The sequence below is a fragment of the Leguminivora glycinivorella genome, chromosome 10 (genome assembly GCF_023078275.1).
Source record: "Leguminivora glycinivorella isolate SPB_JAAS2020 chromosome 10, LegGlyc_1.1, whole genome shotgun sequence".
In the NCBI taxonomy this organism is placed as follows: Eukaryota; Metazoa; Arthropoda; class Insecta; order Lepidoptera; family Tortricidae; genus Leguminivora; species Leguminivora glycinivorella.
Window position 1 is genome coordinate 14771799 of NC_062980.1, and position 19433 is coordinate 14791231.

General features: G+C 39.2%; 1 protein-coding gene across 1 annotated transcript in view; it reads left to right on the plus strand.

Moving 5' to 3' along the window:
• Positions 1 to 17418, plus strand: part of LOC125230394 (NFX1-type zinc finger-containing protein 1-like) — a 33543-nt gene extending 16125 nt beyond the window's left edge. The window contains exons 12-29 of the mRNA XM_048135534.1: positions 3150 to 3302; positions 3871 to 4018; positions 4942 to 5025; positions 7870 to 8138; positions 8345 to 8491; positions 8626 to 8800; positions 9220 to 9359; positions 9638 to 9789; positions 10282 to 10474; positions 11280 to 11408; positions 12202 to 12324; positions 12770 to 12928; positions 13526 to 13766; positions 14441 to 14603; positions 14676 to 14787; positions 14863 to 15083; positions 15169 to 15449; positions 16368 to 17418. Of these exons, the coding sequence (XP_047991491.1) occupies positions 3150 to 3302; positions 3871 to 4018; positions 4942 to 5025; positions 7870 to 8138; positions 8345 to 8491; positions 8626 to 8800; positions 9220 to 9359; positions 9638 to 9789; positions 10282 to 10474; positions 11280 to 11408; positions 12202 to 12324; positions 12770 to 12928; positions 13526 to 13766; positions 14441 to 14603; positions 14676 to 14787; positions 14863 to 15083; positions 15169 to 15449; positions 16368 to 17086 (3609 nt within the window). The 3' untranslated portion in view covers positions 17087 to 17418. The remainder of the gene's footprint in view (positions 1 to 3149; positions 3303 to 3870; positions 4019 to 4941; positions 5026 to 7869; positions 8139 to 8344; positions 8492 to 8625; positions 8801 to 9219; positions 9360 to 9637; positions 9790 to 10281; positions 10475 to 11279; positions 11409 to 12201; positions 12325 to 12769; positions 12929 to 13525; positions 13767 to 14440; positions 14604 to 14675; positions 14788 to 14862; positions 15084 to 15168; positions 15450 to 16367) is intronic.
• Positions 17419 to 19433: the final 2015 nt, after the last annotated feature.

The following is a 19433-nucleotide window of genomic DNA, read 5'->3' on the forward strand; positions in this document are numbered from 1 at the left end:
AATGTAAATTGTTATAACGATGAATTGGTATAAGTATAATAAGCATAACTTTGTTTAGTAGAATGTTTAAATGGCATACAAGAAAATTATATTTTCACCACACTAACGGGTAACGGCTTACTTTTCCGTTCGAAAACAGATAGCAAAATTGCATTTTATCCACAAGAGTGCAAAGTAATTTCATACAAATTTTAACTTGATGTTTTAAGCTATTTAAGAGTTAGAAGAGAGTTAAGAATTCTAAGAATTTTACCTATAAATGATGATTTTGAATCATAAATATTGAAGAAATCGATGGATTTGATTTAGTTTGATGTTTTATAGTCAGTATTTTGTTCGTGTTGGGGTGGTGAAAAATTTTGTGTTTCAAACTCGGTGGCAATGTTTAACGTACCGTACGAAGGTTAATGTGCCTTGAAACCCTCGCAACGCTCAAGATTCCACTTTTGAACCACTCGCTACGGGGTGTGTAATGTTTGGTATAACTTTTTTGGTATAGTAACATTTGATATAACAACATTTGGTATATATTTAAAGGATATAATCACTCATATGACATAATTAACATTTGGTATAACTACAAAATATCTACTTTTATTTTGTATAACCATTATTTCGTATAACACTTATTTATAATAACCGTTATATGGTATAACTATCTATTGATATACGATTAGTATGATATAATAAGCAAACAGTATAAAGCGTTTCATGAATTAATTTTATCCTTTTTTTGAAGGGATCACAGTTCTAACCTAACCTAACCTACTTTTCTGATAGCAGTACATATGTTTAAGGGTCACAGTTCTAACCTACCCTAACAAATTTTTCTGGTAGCAGCGCATTGTGTGTAGTGGTCACAGTTCTAACCTAATCTACTCTTCTGGTAAATGATAGATTTTCATTTTCTTTAGTGAGGTACAGCGGGGCAAATCTAGACTAAAAGACAATTGTAACTAATCCATTTTTTCCATTATTACACTATTTCTATTATTCCATTATTACATGTATCCACTGAACACGCCTACTACATAACTGGTAGACACTCTATTTTCTGAAAAACACTTATAAAAAACGAAAAAACTTAATAAGTAATGTATAAATAAAATAAAGACTCCTTAACTCAAATAATCTTTTTAATTTAAGATTAGCAGTTGAGTTCATAAATGCATATAGGTATGTTTCTTAAAAATAAACAGTTTTTTTTTTAATAATTCAAACATTGTAAAACATGGAAGAAATTGACCAGTTACATTTGCCCCCCACTCGAGATTTGCCCCGATGTATCTTACTTACCCCTATTTTTTTCATGCTTAATAAGTGAGACAGTATAAAATTAAACACTCAAAATCGAGCGCTCGAAATTGGAAAATCAGCCCCTGATTGATCCAATCGCTTACTCCATACAGTTAGTAAGTATGGCAATTCATTTTAGGATAATTAAAGTTATACGAAATAGTAGTATGCAAATTTCAATTATGCAGATTCATTGTTATGCGAAATAAGAATTATGCATTTTTAATATTATGCTTATTCAATGTTATGAACAATAATGTTATGCCAAATCTGTTATGCGAATTCAAATTATGCGAATTAATGATAGGCGAAATAGAGGGCACCCGTTTGCATTACGTTGCGGGCCGAATTAATTTGTATGGATAAAAAAAATATTTCAATTTTAAGTAAAAGTTATCTAATTCCATTTTTTATGTCCTATATATACTCACCACCGTTAAGAGGTTCGCCCGTATTAGGTTTACACCCTGTATAAAGTAACATAAACAACAAACAAAACAGACTGACGAACTAAACAAGCTCAATAGTATTGGACTAAGAGCCCCAGAGCCGCCAGACCTTCCTCAAATTCTCAAGCATGAAACTTTAGGATAATATAGAGTTCGTATCGACGTTTAATGTCTGCATATTATACCTAGTTCGGCCCGTCGCCCATTTTTTTTTGATATAAGGTTTTTTTTTGTAATACACTTACTTTCCTTACATTCTCAAAGCTAATCCATATTAATATTATAAATGGGAAAGTGTGTGTGTCTGTTTGTTTGACCGTCTTTCACGGCAAAACGGAGCAACGTATTGACGTGATTTTTTAAGTGGAGATAGTTGAAGGGATGGAGAGTGACATAAGCTACTTTTTGACTCTTTCTAACGCGAGCGAAGCCGCGGGCAAAAGCTAGTGTTTATATATGTGTTAGAAAATACTGTTAGGAATTGATAATCATCATTTCCTAACCATTTGCGCCAGTCGTATAGCTTGAGAAATTAGGGTAAGACTTTCAAGTGTCTGGTAAAAGTTACGGCCGGCGCAAATGGTCTGGAAATGACGATTACCAAATCCTTACAGCCTTGAGAATTTAAGGAAAGTTAATTTAAAAAAACCTTAAGTATAGCAAAAAAACCGGCCAAGAGCGTGTCGGGCCACGCTCAGTGTAGGGTTCCGTAGTTTTTCGTATTTTTCTCAAAAACTACTAAACCCATCAAGTTCAAAATAATTTTCCTAGAAAGTCTTTATAAAGTTCTACTTTTGTGATTTTTTTCATATTTTTTAAACATATGGTTCAAAAGTTAGAGGGGGGGGGACGCACTTTTTTTTCCTTTAGGAGCGATTATTTCCGAAAATATAAGTATTATCAAAAAACAATCTTAGTAAACCCTTATTCATTTTTAAATACCTATCCAACAATATATCACACGTTGGGGTTGGAATTAAAAAAAATATCAGCCCCCACTTTACATGTAGGAGGGGTACCCTAATAAAACATTTTTTTTCATTTTTTATTTTTGCACTTTGTTGGCGTGATTGATATACATATTGGTACCAAATTTCAGCTTTCTAGTGCTAACGGTTACTGAGATTATCCGCGGACGGACGGACGGACGGACGGACGGACGGACGGACGGACGGACGGACGGACGGACGGACGGACGGACAGACAGACATGGCGAAACTATAAGGGTTCCTAGTTGACTACGGAACCCTAAAAATGGCCAACTGGCCGAACTAGGTACCTATGCAGACACTAAACGTCGATAAGAACTACATTATCCCAAAGTTTCATACTTGAGAGTTTGAGGAAGGTCTGGTGGCTCTGGGCTCTTAGTCCATGTATTTGAACTAAAATATTTATTTCAAGGACATGAAGAGATGCCAGTCTCGTGCACCCAGAATAAACCTCGCCGAAGTGGAGGATTTAGATACAGTTCCACTTATAGAACGTTGGTCATATTACTATAAATGGGCCACCATCACCAAAAAATACCTGAGAAGACAGGACACAATGAGAGAGGTTTGCATTTGTTTTTGTCTTTAGAAGTGAAAATTTATTACTTACTTATCAAACACACACAAATTACGTAGATGCCACCTTTGGATGTCACACATTCGTGTGGTCATACCTGGATGGAGTTCACAACCGAATGACACATATATGGTTTCAATACTCTCAATATACCTATGTACCTCAATATACAATGTACATAACATTGTAGTCAACCAATTGGAACTTTAGTTTAGGCCACTCTACAACTATGTCATAACTCAGCTTTCAGACAAAAAAAACTAAATCTAAATCGGTTCATCCGTTCGGGAGCTACGATGCCACAGACAGACACACACACAGACAGACAAACAGACAGACAGACAGACAGACAGACGGACAGACAGACAGACAGACAGACAGACAGACAGACAGACACGTTAAACTTATAACACCCCTTCGTTTTTGCGTCGGGGGTTAACAAAATGACAAGCAGTAAGAGGTTTCTTAAAATCTGATTTATAACGTCACTATGACATAGTTCTACGGTGGCCTAGGGTTCCAATTGGTTGACTACAGATTTCTATGTTGATTTCAGAGGAAGGTCAAGTCTGCTGCGGAGGCTTACGAAGAGGCGCGTATGATAGCTGACCGTTCTTTCTTAAGAGGAGTCGACGTTATTGGTATGACTACAACCGCAGCAGCGAGATTGCGAAAATTACTCGTAGAAGTGTCACCACCAATAGGTAGGATTCCTCCACCTTTATTTAAGTACCTACAAAATACCTACAAAATGGTGCTACTGGCCGAATCAATTTTTTCTTACTTTTTGCAAGAATTGCCCTTATTTATTACTAGTTCTACTTTTGTGAGTTTTAACCTGCCCATCGTGGATAATAGTTATTTGTTATACAAGGGGGCAAAGTTGTATTTTAACGCCGAGTGTGGAATTGAAAAACGAGCAAGTGAAAGGATTCTATAGTTGAACCACGAGCGAAGCGAGTGGTTCGAGAATAGAATCCTGAACTTGCGAGTTTTTTAACACACGAGAAGTAAAATACATTTGCACCCTAGTGTAACACAAAACTTTTCCCCTCACTATAGCGAGGAAACTACGACGCAAAAAATGCGTTTATCACTGCTTCCAGTAGTTTCACGGGTGGTAAATCATCTTTATTACTAGATTCACCTACTTTTATAAATTTTAAAGCAGTTAATTTGACTTTATTCAAGGTCAAATTACTTTACCCACTAGTGGATAAAATGCGTTTTTACCCGCTGCTATTAAAGGACAAAACACGTGTTTCCGAGCTAGTGAGGGGAAAAGATTCTTATTTTACATACCAGATCGGGCAAAAATTAAAAAACAATCCATTAAAAAAAATGTATCCCAGTGGAAGAGACACTGTTTTCATACAAAAATGAGGGACAGCTATGTTCACTGGGTCACTGCTTGAAACAAAGTAGTAAAATATAAAAACCTGAAAAACCATGTTGTATTGCGTAGCTTGTTGTATGTAATTACACTAAATCCAAATAAAATTTTCTTATCACATTTAGTCGAAGTACCTATACGAAATTTTGCTAGCAAAGTAAAGTTGATCCACCCAACTGTACGTAATGGAAATAGTTTATTTTGACAAGATTATGAACGACGGATTATTTTCAGTGATTGTGGAAGAAGCAGCGGAAGTTTTAGAAGCGCACATAGTCACGGCTCTGACGGAAAATTGCAAACACTTGATCCTGATTGGTATGTCCGTTGGATTTCAAACATTAGGTATAACTAACTAATAAGGCTCCGTGACCAGAAGATGATTTGGGCCTCCAGTACGAGAGCACGCCACGCCACTTCTCCCGATCCTGCGTTATTTCAAATATTATAACCGACGTGATTCAAGAAGTATAAAATGACAGTCTAAATACCTTAGAAGAACTTGTTGCTTGTGCATACAAATAGTTGGCATGCCTTGAAACTGTAGTTGTAAATGTCAGTCGGGTGCGTATCGATCGATATAACTTTTTTTGATATATTTTTAGTGGTTATGACGATCATTTGATATAATTATTGAATCATATAACAACAAATGTATTATTCTTATAAACTGAATTAGATACCATACACTAAAGAAAACTTCATAAAATAATTTGATTTGTTCCCTACATCGATAGATGGCAGCACCATCTCTCTCGCTATATCGTAATCCTGCAAAAGGATTCATATAGGAGGTGCAAGCACAAATTGCTCGCCCTTAGAGTTGGTCAAAGGCGCCTAGCCTTCAGAGATAACATACACTAGAGAAATTTCGACGGGTACCTCGGCGGTCGAGGTGGTGTAGCGGTTTATCACGTCAACCGCGTTAGCTGGAGACCCGGGTTCGATTCCGGCTTCGCCGCCAGTGGGCTTGATCGCTTTTTCTTTAGTGTATGGTATCTAATTCAGTTTATAATTTATATATAGTAGTGTTACTACTTAAAAAAAGAACAAATCAAAAAATATTTCATAAAATAATTTGATTTGTTCCCTACATCGATAGATGGCAGCACCATCTCTCTCGCTATATCGTAATCCTGCAAAAGGATTCATATAGGAGGTGCAAGCACAAATTGCTCGCCCTTAGAGTTGGTCAAAGGCGCCTAGCCTTCAGAGATAACATACACTAGAGAAATTTCGACGGGTACCTCGGCGGTCGAGGTGGTGTAGCGGTTTATCACGTCAGCCGCGTTAGCTGGAGACCCGGGTTCGATTCCCGGCTTCGCCACCAGTGGGCTTAATCGCTTTTTCTTTAGTGTATGGTATCTAATTCAGTTTATAATTTATATATAGTAGTGTTACTACTTAAATAATTTTTAAGAAAAAAAAACCGCCTTCCTTTGGGGTTCGGGTGATAAATACTTTCAAATGTTGGATTATGTTATCAATTCGTCTCTATATTTTTTAATGTTTGTTATTCGATATCTCCGTCATTTCTTAACAAATTTTGAAATTTGGATGATTCTGAAGTACTTACAGATGAGAATGATTATCAGAACGGAACTCTAACCAGGGGCGGCTCACTCTTCATCAGCAGTTCCACTGCACCAAATTTCACTGTTCTGGACGTAAGTGCATGCTGTTCTTATAAAAATACCAAAGTCACTATAAGTGTGCCGTTCAGATTTGAGGAGTTCCGTTCTGTTCTGACCATCATCAGCAGTTCCACTGCACCAAATGTCACTGTTCTGGACGCAAGTGCATGATGTTCTTATAAAAATACCAAAGTCACTATAAGTGTGCCGTTCAGATTTGAGGAGTTCCATTCTGACCATCATCAGGAGTTCCACTGCACCAAATGTCACTGTTCCGTACGTAAATGCATGCTGTTCCTTTAAAAACACAAAAATCACCATATGTATACCTTTCAGATTTGAATAGTTCCCTCGATTTCTCCAGGATCTCACCACCAGAACTGGGTTCTGAGAAAAATGGGACCAATCTGTATGCATATACATTCGATCAAAAAAAAATTACAAAATCGGTCCAGTATACGACGGAGATATCGAGGAACAAACATTGCATACTTGTTTTCAATAAAAATTATGTTTATGTTTGTTTGTTTATGTTTTATTAAAAAAAAAAAAAATACAGACGAATTCCCCTTCCCTTGAGATTTGGAAGGCGGTTAAAAAAGAACAAATCAAAAAATATTTCATAAAATAATTTGATTTGTTCCCATCGATGTAATTCTTATTTAATATAATGATCATTTTTTCGAATAACATGTATTATAACATTCTTTGAGTATAATGCTTATTTCCGATAATAAATAAATCGTATAACACAAATTCTTTTTAATTAAAGCACAGTTGAAATAAAAAAAAATGTACAATAAATTAGATCTATCAGTTACCAGAAAAGTAGATTAGGCTATAACTGTGACCCCTACACACAACGCGCTGCTACCAGAAAAATAGGTTAGGTTAGGTTAGAACTGTGACTCTTAAACATATGTACTGCTATCAGAAAAGTAGGTTAGGTTAGGTTAGAACTGTGATCCCTTCAAAAAAAGAATAAAATTAATTCATGAAATGTTTTATACTGTTTGCTAGTTATATTATGTCTTTAGGCATTAAGTCCGCCATTTGTACTTTATTTGTTATATTGTTCAATAAAGTTTTTTAAATAAATAAAATTATACTAGTCGTATATCAATAGACAGTTATACCGTATAACGGTTAGGTATTATAAATAAGTGTTATACGAAATAATGTTTATACAAAATAAAAGTAGATATTTTGTAGTTATACCAAAGGTTAATTATGTCAAATGAGTGATTATATCCTTTAAATATATACCAAATGTTGTTATATCAAATGTTACTATACCAGTAGGCCTAGCACATGATGGCCGCGGGAGTATGTCGCCGCGAGATAGATGACACGTCTTCTTCTAACTGTATTAATGACATAAGGACGGGTAGTCTATCTCGCGGCGACATACTCTCGCGGCCCTCATGTGCTAGGCCTACAGAAAAAGTTATACCAATCATTACACACCCATGTCAGTCATGAGACGGTGACAGAATAATCGAAGCAAATGGTTTGTTATCACGTGCAGGAGACCACCAGCAGCTGCGGCCGTCGGCTGCGTATATGCGGCTGGCTCGGCACTACCAGCTGGAGGTGTCGCTGTTCGAGCGCATGATCCGCAACGGCGTTCACAGCCGCCGGCTCGGCGTGCAGCACCGCATGCGCCCCGAGATCGCCGCGCTCATCTCACCGCACATCTACCCCGACTTGGAGAACCACCGCTCCGTCGAAAACTTCCCGCCCGTGCGCGGCGTTACGCACAATCTCTTCTTCTTTTCGCATGACTATATGGAACAGGTTTGCCTTATCTCCAAAGGTTGTATATTAACATGACACTACAGTAGCCACATTCTATCATTTAAATACGAGTTTAATGTTAGGTTAGGTGCGTTAATTTACTTTTGGCTGTATTGTTAAATTTCTGTATTACTTACTTTCTTTGTCTGTCACGAAATTTTCGAGTAAGTAGATATTTCAACGAATAATTTAATTTTTTTCTTCAGCAAGAAGACGAGAGCTCTTCGCGCACTAACACCATGGAAGCAGATTTTACGCTCCGCCTGGCGAATTATTTAATGCAGCAAGGGTACGAGCCTGATGAAGTTACTATTCTAGCTGCTTATTCTGGACAGATGTTCTATTTGCGAAAAGTAAGTAATCTAGCATTCAATTACCTCACTTTACCCCATCAGATCATGATCGAGCTGTAAATTCCTGTCATTTGTGGTCAGTGACGAACCACAATTTTAACATGTGAAATACGTATCCAATGTTTCATGTTTAGGAACGGTCACTATATGACCACCTGTCAGACGTGAAGATCACAGTCCTGGACAACTACCAGGGCGAGGAGTCGAAGATAATCCTGCTGTCGCTGGTGCGCAACAACGACCACGACAGCATCGGCTTCCTGGGCACCGAGAACAGGATCTGCGTCGCCTTGTCCAGGGCCAGGGAAGGTACGACAAGATGTATTGTGTTCCGCCAGTGTGTGTTAGAGAGTCTCGCGTTGCGGCGGAAAATCGTTCACTTGGCCCTTTATTTACGTTGAGAACTTGTGTTTACGCATGCCGCATGGTTCAGGTGAAACCCTTATTCGTGAACACTGAACACAGACAAATTACACATTACAACAAAAACAGAAAGGAATAAAGTAGTACATTTGTCCAGAAATATGTACTCAGGGCACGAAAATGACTTAATCCGGCTCTGCCATAGAATCAGACGTTTATATTGGGTACAAACACAGTACTATATTTTCTATACCTATATTTTTAAGTATTTATAATTAATACGAAATGTAATAGTATCTAATGTACATATTACATAATATACTTATCTGGAATAACAATAAAACATAACATTTGTTTGGCAACAGGTTTCTTTATACTTGGCAACATCGATTTGCTGAAGAGAAATTCCACTCTATGGACAAATATAGCTCAGACTCTGGAAGATAACGGATCGTTGGGGTCAACTTTGAAACTCAAATGCGTGAATCACGGGCAAATTACCGAGGTACTGTATACCTATTATTCCATTGGCAATTCAGTTTATTCCAAAGAAATCTTTGCTATAAGTACCTACTTTGCATACTTATTCATACCATATTTTAAAGATTTGGTTGCATTCAGATGGCAAAATTAGCGTTACAGCCACTTCACTATAAAATATCTTAGTAGGTATCGTCGCTAAATTCGCCATCCAAATACAAAGTCAACAGTTGTAGGTACAAAAAGTTTATAAGCACCTAACGCCTTCAATAAGTCCAAATTGTTTAATTGTTGCTGTTCCAGATTAAATCGGTAAAAGATTTTGCAAAGGTTCCCGAAGGTGGCTGCCTACTGAACTGTAAATATAACATGCAGTGCGGCCATCCTTGTCCGCGCATGTGCCACGCCTACGATAGGGCCCATGACACCATATGGTGTATAAGAGACTGCGAAAGGTTTGTATACTTTTGCTTTTTATCTCCGGCCTCAATACTGGATCACTTCGTCTCCTTTTTAGTTTTTATATACCTAAATAAGTATATTTTTATAATGTCATTCCAAAGGAATAAATTGAAAGATCTTTGGAGTTAGAAAATAAAATTCCTATTTTATTAATTACTCTAACGCTTATCTAATAAAGAGCAGCTACATTGTTGTGAAACTTAAACACCTTACAAATGGTCTGGTTAAATATAGTAAATTAATGAAGAGTTAAGTATGTTGTTATGATTATAACTTATGACGCCGTGGCGTACCTATATTTTTGCAATGATACCTGCAACATCCATGTTTATATCGGACAAGTAGGAAATGCATGCTATTGCCACCAGCATGATTATTTGTCTAAAGAAAATAAAATGTAACTTATGCGTCGAGTTCATATAATTAATTAGGTACATCCAAAATAAATTCCAGTGTAGCGAAATTGAAATTGAGTGCATTTCTAGGAAAATCTGTGAAATCGAAGGCCACAAGTGTCCATTCGACTGCAGTACAACATGTGAGCCATGCAAGCGTTACATGGTCAAGCAGCTGCCCTGCGGGCACACGAAGGCCTTGCAGTGCTATATGGCTGCGGACGATCCAGCCGTTTACTGCGCCGAGGAGGTTACTGTCTCTTTGCCTGGCTGCGGGCATGAGGTATGTTTTATTGACTCCGATCAAGACTCCACTGGTGACCGACTGACCGGGTGACAAATAGGAGGGTTTTGCAGTGTTACACGTTTCCGGACGACCTGTGGCCCTTTTCTCAAAACTGAAAGTTACAAGTTACAAGCGGATGTCTATTTCCGACTTGACATATTAGACATTCACAAGAATCTCAAGCGTCGCAAGTATGTCACCCTCGGCAGTAGTTACATATTTGCGGCGTGGGGACCAAGAGCGCGTTGCCTCTACAAGGAGCTATCTAAGCGCCTTATAGACGCTTCTGGTGACCAGAGGGCCGGCCAATACTTTGCTCAGCGGATCAGCATTGTTATCCAGCGGGGCAACGCGGCCAGCCTTCTGGGCAACTTACCCTACGAGAAAGACCTGGGCCAATTTCTTTATTTATAAGTTTTATTGTAAGTTGTAATGTAAGTGTTTATTAGCTATTGACTACTTGTAGCTCCGAAGAATGGGCCCGGGGCATCTTGTCATATTAGACATTGACTACCACTTATATTTTTTTTGCGTTTCGAACTTATACGTGGTAAAGGCCTGTGGCCCCAGGGGGGGGTCACGTGGTCTATTCGTATGGCCAACTTAGGCTCGGGGGGGGGGGGGGGGGGGGGGCATGACCCCCCATGGTCGCCGAACAGTTGTGGGGCTGTGTGTGGAAATAAAATGTGGAAGTAACCATTTGCAATAGAAACCTGAAAGCCATGCCTACGTATACACGTATGAATAATTGAATATCTTAGATAACTAGTAAAAATATAATTTACCAACTTGGAATTTTCAGACAACCAAGCCATGTTCGAAGAAGATATCAGACGTGAAATGTGTAGAGGAGTGTGAAGCTGGACGGCTCCGGTGCGGCCACGCTTGCGTCCTTAAGTGCCACGTCAATGATGACCCCGATCATGAGAATGTGAGTACCAAAATACTATATTGTAGTAAATGTAACTATAACCAAACTTACAGGCGGTATTGAACCCTTAAGTCTAAGGAGAAACTTCGCCTCCTTGTGTGCCTCGTCATCGCCTGTACAATGGGTTGTGTTCTGAGGAACTGTTTGACATGATGCTAAAGTCCACTTTTCATCATCGCATCGCTCGCCATCGACAGGGTGCTCATCCACACACCTTGCAACCTAAATGGTCGCGTACCATGCGGTTTCAGAGGAATTTCCTCCCGCGGACGCTCCGGCTGTAGAATGAGCTCCCTGCCGAGGTATTCCCGATGAACTACAGAATGGGGTTCTTCAAAAAAGGAATGTACAAGTTTCTAATGGGTCGGCAACGCGCATGTGACACCCCTTAAGTTGCAGGCGTCCATAGGTTACGGTGACCGCTTTCAATCAGGCGGACCGTATACCTGTTTGCCACCGACGTGGTATAAAAAAAAATACTATATATTTAATAGTAAAGTTAAACACTGGACAAGACCAAACACATCAGCTTAGCATCAGCTTGAGACGAGTCTTTTGAAATTCTTAAGAATTTCACTAAGTACCAATGAATGTGGTTCTCAGGTCAGGATTCGACTCTACAGAAAAATCTAGTCCAATTGATGAATATAGTGTTTGCTATCTCACATCTCACCATTGATTTCCTTAGAAAATATATTACAATGTCAAACAAAGGTTTTAATATGAATTCATGTTAAGAATAAGATGTGATGTGTAATAGGTATTTACATACGTGATTTGTCTCCTTTTTTAGTACAAATGCGAAAAACCTTGCCCAAGAGCGAAGGATGGCTGCACAGCGAACTTGGAAGGTGATCTTGGTGATCACCAATGTACACTAACCTGTGGCGAATCTTGTCTTCCATGTGAAGTTCAGGTAAGATGAGACCTATAATAGAATAGAATAGAATAGAATAAATATTGAGAGATGAGGCATATAATAATGTAGCAGTTGTTCGGTTGTCGTTGTGTGCGTGCATGATGACACGACTCGATGGGGCCCGTTTCTCAAAACTGATGAAAGTTACAAGTTACAAGTTACAAATGGAAGTCTCTATCCAACTTGTCATATTAGACATTGACTACCACTTGTAAATTGTATCTTAGAGAAATGTACGGCCGTTTGAATGTACACAGACATGGAAATAATGCGCTTGTATTGCCCAATAGGAGTGTCCATCTAATTGTGTATGTGTAGGTATAAAAAGTGTGTATGTGTGGGTTGAATACAAATCCTATTATATCAGTGCTTTTACTGATGGCAATAATTTACAGTAGCATAAAAGCGAATGATTCCATCATTAATCTTTTTATATACCCAGGTGTACAAGAAGAGGTCTGGCTGTAAGCATTGGAAGCAAGTAGCCTGCCGTGAAGATGTGAACGCGGAGCCTTGCCGCAAGAACTGCGCGCGCTCGCTGCCCTGCGGTCACCACTGCAAGAAACGGTGCTCTGACACGTGCGGCGATTGCAAACAAAAGGTTTCTTATATCTTTTGTTTCTTATATTATAATATAAACTTGTTATCAACATTTACTTTTAAACATTTTACGCTACTTGACCAATGATTGTTAATTAAATAAATATTGCGGGACACTTTACACAGATCAACCTAGCCCCAAACTAAGCAGAGCTTGTACTATGGGTGCTAGGCGACGATATACATACTTATATAGATAAATACATACTTATGTACTCCACTGGTGATCACATGATCAATATATGGGTGACAAATACGAGGGCTTTGCAGTGCTACACGTTTCCAGACGACCTGTGGCCCATTGCTCAAAACTGAAAGTTACAAGTTACAAGCGGAAGTCTCTTTCCAACTTGTCATATTAGACATTGACTACCACTTGTAAATTATAACTTGTAGCTTCGAGAAATGGGCCCTAGGCCTAAATGTACCTAAAGTGTTTTCGCTACAAAATCGCGACTGCCCTGAAAAAAGTGTTCAGTTTTCTGTGGTGCAGTCTCTCAAACTCTCAATTTTTCTAACTTGTTCAGGTACTTATTTTTGCTTCTATACTACATAAATTTCACAATAGAACGTTACTCTCACATTTTTCTATTAATAGGTGAAGAAAAGGATACCCGACTGCAATCATGAGATAGAGATCGAGTGCGATACAGAGCCGACTCGCGAACTTTGCAAAGAGAAATGTGAACGGAACATGACCTGCGGTCACCCGTGCCCGGCGAACTGCCGCAAGCCGTGTGACCCAACCACGTGCGTGCAGATCACGGAGCATAGCTCAGAGGCGCCGTGCGGTCACATGGTCCAGCTGCCTTGTAACATGTATCAAGCTATGCAGTCAGGTAAATCAATGAGCTATGCTGATTTTTTTTAATATTGTGGAAACACAGTCCGTAGGTACCTACGCTGGACGCTCCACTTGGGAAAAAACGCGCGAGGCATGTCTAGGGTTGCAAATAGAAAATAATTTTTGATGAAAAAAAAACTAATGTTTTTTTTTCTGAATTATGAAAAAAAACCAAGCACCATGGAATGTATTTTTTTTTCAGATGAAATATTATTGTGGTGAGATAAATTATTGGCGAATCCCTGATGCGGCGTGATTTATGGCGTGAAGCGTGGAGAGGCGATGATGTTGCCAACAGTAAATAGCGACAACTACTAACTACAGATTGTGTAAATGTTAGTTTTATAAAACCAGATATTAAAATTATTAAATTAATTTCGTTTAATAGTTAACATAACATAAAGTCTAAAAAACCGTATTAAAGTATTAACTGTTTTGCAAATTTTATGATTTCGTCCTTTAGTAATAAAAAAACATACTCCAGAAAAAACCTGGTTTTTTTTTCACGGTAATCTTTTTTTCATGTTTTTTTTTTCAAGCCAGAAAGAAAAACCGTTATTTTGCAACCCATGTCTTAGCTGGACATTTCCCACGCAACCACATTGCCTCGCGACATGCCTCGCTCTGTGAGGACCCACCTAGTCATTTAAATATCCAACGGGTTTTCAGGCTCGGTGCCAGATGCGAAGTTGCTCTCTGTTTGCACGGAGCCGTGCGGTACCGTGCTCCGCTGCGGGCACTCGTGCGGCGGCTCGTGCTCTGGCTGCCGCCAGGGCCGCCTGCACCAGCCCTGCGCTTCACGCTGCCACCAGCTCAACATCTGCGGTCACAGGTACGTTTGCGTACCAACTGGTAACCGGAATTCTTGCAGGGTTTCAGACTCTTGATTTCGCTTCTGTTGTAGGTGCGAGGAACCGTGCAACCAAGTGTGCCCGCCGTGCAGCCGGCGATGTTCGGTTAAATGCCCTCACTCTGTCTGCGGTAAACCGTGCGGCGCGCCATGCACGCCTTGCACGGTAAGTTCCATCCAAATTTTACATACAGATATGTCAGGTTAAGGCCCCATTGTGATGCAGCATTCTTGTGTGCAGGAAACTCCATGTGGACGGGCGTGCGAGCACTCAGCGTGTAAACGTGCTTGCGGTGCGGCGTGTTCGCGGCCGCCGTGCTCGCAGGCGTGCGCGCTGCGGCTGGCGTGCGGGCACGGCTGCCGCGGGCTGTGCGGGGAGCCCTGCCCGCCCGCCTGCCGCCTCTGCCGCCCCGGGTCCTACCCCACCGACCTGCTTGGAGACCCATACGATGACGACGCCAAGTATGTGTCTATTATTGTATTTACCTAATGCCTCCCGCATTTCGACACACAAATCTTGCTGATATTTTGAATGTTGTAATTTCAGGCTTATCCAGCTACAGGATTGTCCTCACATCTGGGACGTGGACACGTTGGATACTTTAATGAACAGTGAAAATGAAAGCATTCAAATCAAGGCGTGCCCGCTTTGTCGCGAACCTATCATCAATACCTACCGGTACAAAGACCTGGTAAATAAAATGCTGAAGAACGACATCAACCCTATCAAGGAGAAGGTTTATGGAACTGAACAGCTTAGGTCAAAAAAACGAGTTGAGCTCTATAAAAAAGTAAAAGACCTGGGAGAAACTCGGAAACTACCCAGAGGTAATTAAGTTATTGTTTTCATGTGTACATTTATGTAGCATACGTGGAGTTTCAGAGTTTTCAGATACTAGAAGTAGTTCTATCTGATTTGATTTGTTTGCGTTGCGTACGTAGGTTACCTGATGCTTAACCTAAATACCTACGTATTGCTTTTTACCATTCCATTTAGATATCAAATGGGAATTGATTATAATACCTATTAAAAAGGATTAATCCTTAAATGCATGATTTTTTCTTTTAACGCGAAATTAATATATGTGATAGACAATGGTTTTCTGACTCTGGGAAAAATTATAAAAAAATATTTAACATCGATTTTAATACTAAATCAGTGTTAGAAGTTAAATAGGCTAAATCATGTTTATATAAATATATAATTATTGGTAAATTTTATATGAAAATTTTTACTACTATTTATTAGAAAGGTACACTATTTGTGAAACCCTTATGGTAAAATGTTTAAACTTAAAATAAATACTAACTCTGAAAAAATCGGCCTAAATCACATACTAAAAATCGCCATAATCCTGTTTTTTCACACCTTTCCGCCATTTCATCTTAATCCTTAAAAAATAAATAGTAAATCATAATACTATTAAGTTTTTTTAATTATTTATTAAATACTAATAAACAGTGAATAATAATTAAGTAATAAATGTAATTTTGGATAGCTAAATACATATTGAGCCACGGGGTATCAAAGATATGATGCATATATACATCATCATGCGTTTAAGGGTTAAGTACCTAGTAATAAAAGATGCAGGAGTAGGTATACCAACAGAATATGTTTTCTGAATATTATTTTCGAACTTAGGTATTCATCGTTTTAAGTATAAAAGTAGGGTAAATCTTTCCACCTTTTGGCATTTGATAAAATGTAAAAACAAACTTTGTCATTGAATTTTCTTTTTACAGAAAACAATTACTGGAACACTGCATATAATGCGTTGCAACATGCCGTCGGTGGTAAAAGCAAAGATCTCTCCGTTTTACATCTCGAAATGTATCACGTCTACTTCGACATTCTGGCTGATGTCGGGGAATATTATACCAAATACGTTGCTGAGAATTTAACAGAACTGAAAAGTGAGATGCAAGACCAAGTAAAAATGATCTGTGAAGCTCTGGTCGCGAATAAACAGAAGATAAGCCAACAGCAACAGGTAGATATCGGGCAAGAGATGAAGCGTATGAACTCCATCGTTCAGCTAGCTCAGATTCTAGAACTGAGTAAGAATACAACCAACGCCGAGGTGTTGGCTGTAGCTAAAACCGCTAAAGAAGCTGTTTTGACGTGGAGTTTGTATGATGAAGAAAAATCTGTTGAATGTCTGAAGAAGCTCGAGGAAGCTGTGAAGTTGTCGGGTATTGCTAGCAGGGAGGAGCGCGCGATGATAGTGCGCGCGATAGGGCTGAAGGCGGGGCACTGGTACAAGTGTCCCAACGGGCACTTCTACTGCATCGGCGAGTGCGGCGGCGCCATGCGGCTGTCCACGTGCCCGGACTGCGGCGCGGCCATCGGCGGGCAGCGCCACGCGCTCACGGCGGGCAATCAGCATGCCGGCGAAATGGACGGCTCGCGCTTCCCCGCTTGGTCTACGGCAGCCAACATGGCCAATTTTCACTTAGATTAGTACACTTTACGTTTTCTTTGTTTTATAGCTTTTAAACGAAGTAATTTTATCAAAAATGTTTAAATTTGATTTAGCACTACTCTACTCGTATTAAATATCTTCGTAATCTCTTTGATAATCTCAAAAATGAAAAGTGTTCAGCTGTTAAAGAAATGCTGTCTCGATTGTTTTGTTAGATTGCTTAAGAATCTATTGTGATTTAAGTTTACTTACGTTAGTGTATACTTTGCCTACTTATTTTTTTTTACTTTATTTACCGTAGACTTACCTGTAAATCAGTCGGTTTGCTGTATGTTAATTGTGTTTGCTAATTAATAAACAGATTGAGTAAACGAGAGCTTATTTTCCTTACGTATTAATAATATACATAAATTGTTGCCCTTGAGCCATATTGGATGCAGGGTGTCCACTTTCTGGAAAGTCAGGGAAAGTCAGGGAAGCACATAGTGGTCATGGAAAGTCAGGGAAATGATTTGGAGGTCAGGGAAAAATTTGACACCAAGAAAAAAAATTAAAAAGTATTGAAAAAATAATATGATTTCTTGGGTTGGCCACATCCATGACAGCAAAGATCTTCCTAGTAGTGACTTTTTTGACAAATATAGTACCTGCCCTAGTATCCCAGTGATGGCTAATGAATGAGGGATATCTTCATGCTTTTAGCTGACCTTAATCTGTCCGGCCCAAAATCGTAAATGTGGAAAAATCCAGATATTTTTTTTTACATTGCGTGCCCCACCCACATATTCCAAAATGGCGAGGGGGGGTAGGGAATAAATTGAGTTATTGTGATTCAGATTAACTAGAAAGTTGCACCTCCATGTACAACATTCATAAGGTGGTGGTTTTGCTAGGGCGACGTGAAAGGGGGATTCTAGCCCTTGACGAACCACGTTGCGAGGCCGAACGACAAAGACAAACGTCGCTGTCCAAATTCTAAGTATCTATCCGACAATCTAAAGCGGAGTTCCTCATAAAGCCAATGGCGCAAAACGTCACATAGAGGCGCAATTTTGTATGAGTCAAAGGAGCATAGGAGGATAGTAAGCGTGACGATGAGAAAACTTTAAAGCACTTGGAAACCTAAAGGCATGTACTTAGTGGCAAAACACCTAAATGGGCATCCCGACGCTGACAACAGAGAAAAAATTTCGCGCTCGCTTCGCTCGCGTTTACTATTTCTACATAGGTAATACCTAGGTTTTACTTCTTTTCTTAATATATTAGCAATTAGTCACTATTTCGCGCTCACTACGCTCGAAATCTCGTTTTCATTTCAAGCTTTTGCTTTCCTGACTCTGCCCTGATAGTACCTCGGTACTTCGGTACTCCATTTTGTTTGTTATTTTTTGTACATAATAACTACTATCAGCCCCAGGGACGTAACGTATAAGAGGGGAAAAAATTTCGCGCTCGCTACGCTCGCGATTTTTTTTTCTAGCGCACCTTATCCAAGGGCGCCGAAACTCAAACTCGCTCTATCCTGATTACTTGATAAGAGTGCACGGGCCGGCAACTGGTGTAGCCAAAAATAAATAGTGATAACTACCAACAACAGATTTCGTTATGTTTAGTTTTTTAAAACCAGAAATTAAAGTTTAATAGTTAACCTAAAGATAAAAAAAACGTAGGTATAAAGTACTAGCTTTTTGCCTGCAGCTTCGCTTCGTTAGAAAGAGACAAATAGTAGCCTATGTCACTCTCCATCCCTTCAACTATCTCCACTTAAAAAACCACATCAATTCGTCGCTCCGTTTTGCCGTGAAAGACGGACAAACTGTTTTTTTTTTTAGCTTTTTTTTTTCAAGACAGAAAAAAAACATTTTTTTGCTACCCTAAGCAAAACTGGTAAAAATGTCATTAAAGAATGAAAATTTGGTCAGGGAAATTTTCTTAAATGGTCATGAAAAGTCAGGGAATTTTTTTTGGGTTTAGTAGTGGACACTCTGTGGATGTCGCTTTTTGTGGGGGCCCATCTTGTGGGGACGAGTCACCGTCTGCCGGAAATAAAATTGGATAGGTACCGTTTTATAGTTTTCTATAGCCCAGTATTTAGTCCATCACTTTCATCCAATAGCCCAGTTCATTTTAGATTCCATTAACTCTCAAATAGTCCTTACACCCTGGCGGGTGCTGCCTCTGCGTGTGTCCCATGATACGGGCAAGGGCAACATCCGCTCGGTGTACACCTTACATTTCATTAAAGTGTCAAAAGGGCCTCTACGATTTGGCTTCAGCCCCACGCACGCCTCCCAAAGGTCCGGTCCGGAACACCATTGTTCCGTGATGGGAAATATATACCTAAATAATAATATTAATAATTGTAATATGGGATAGGTAACGAACC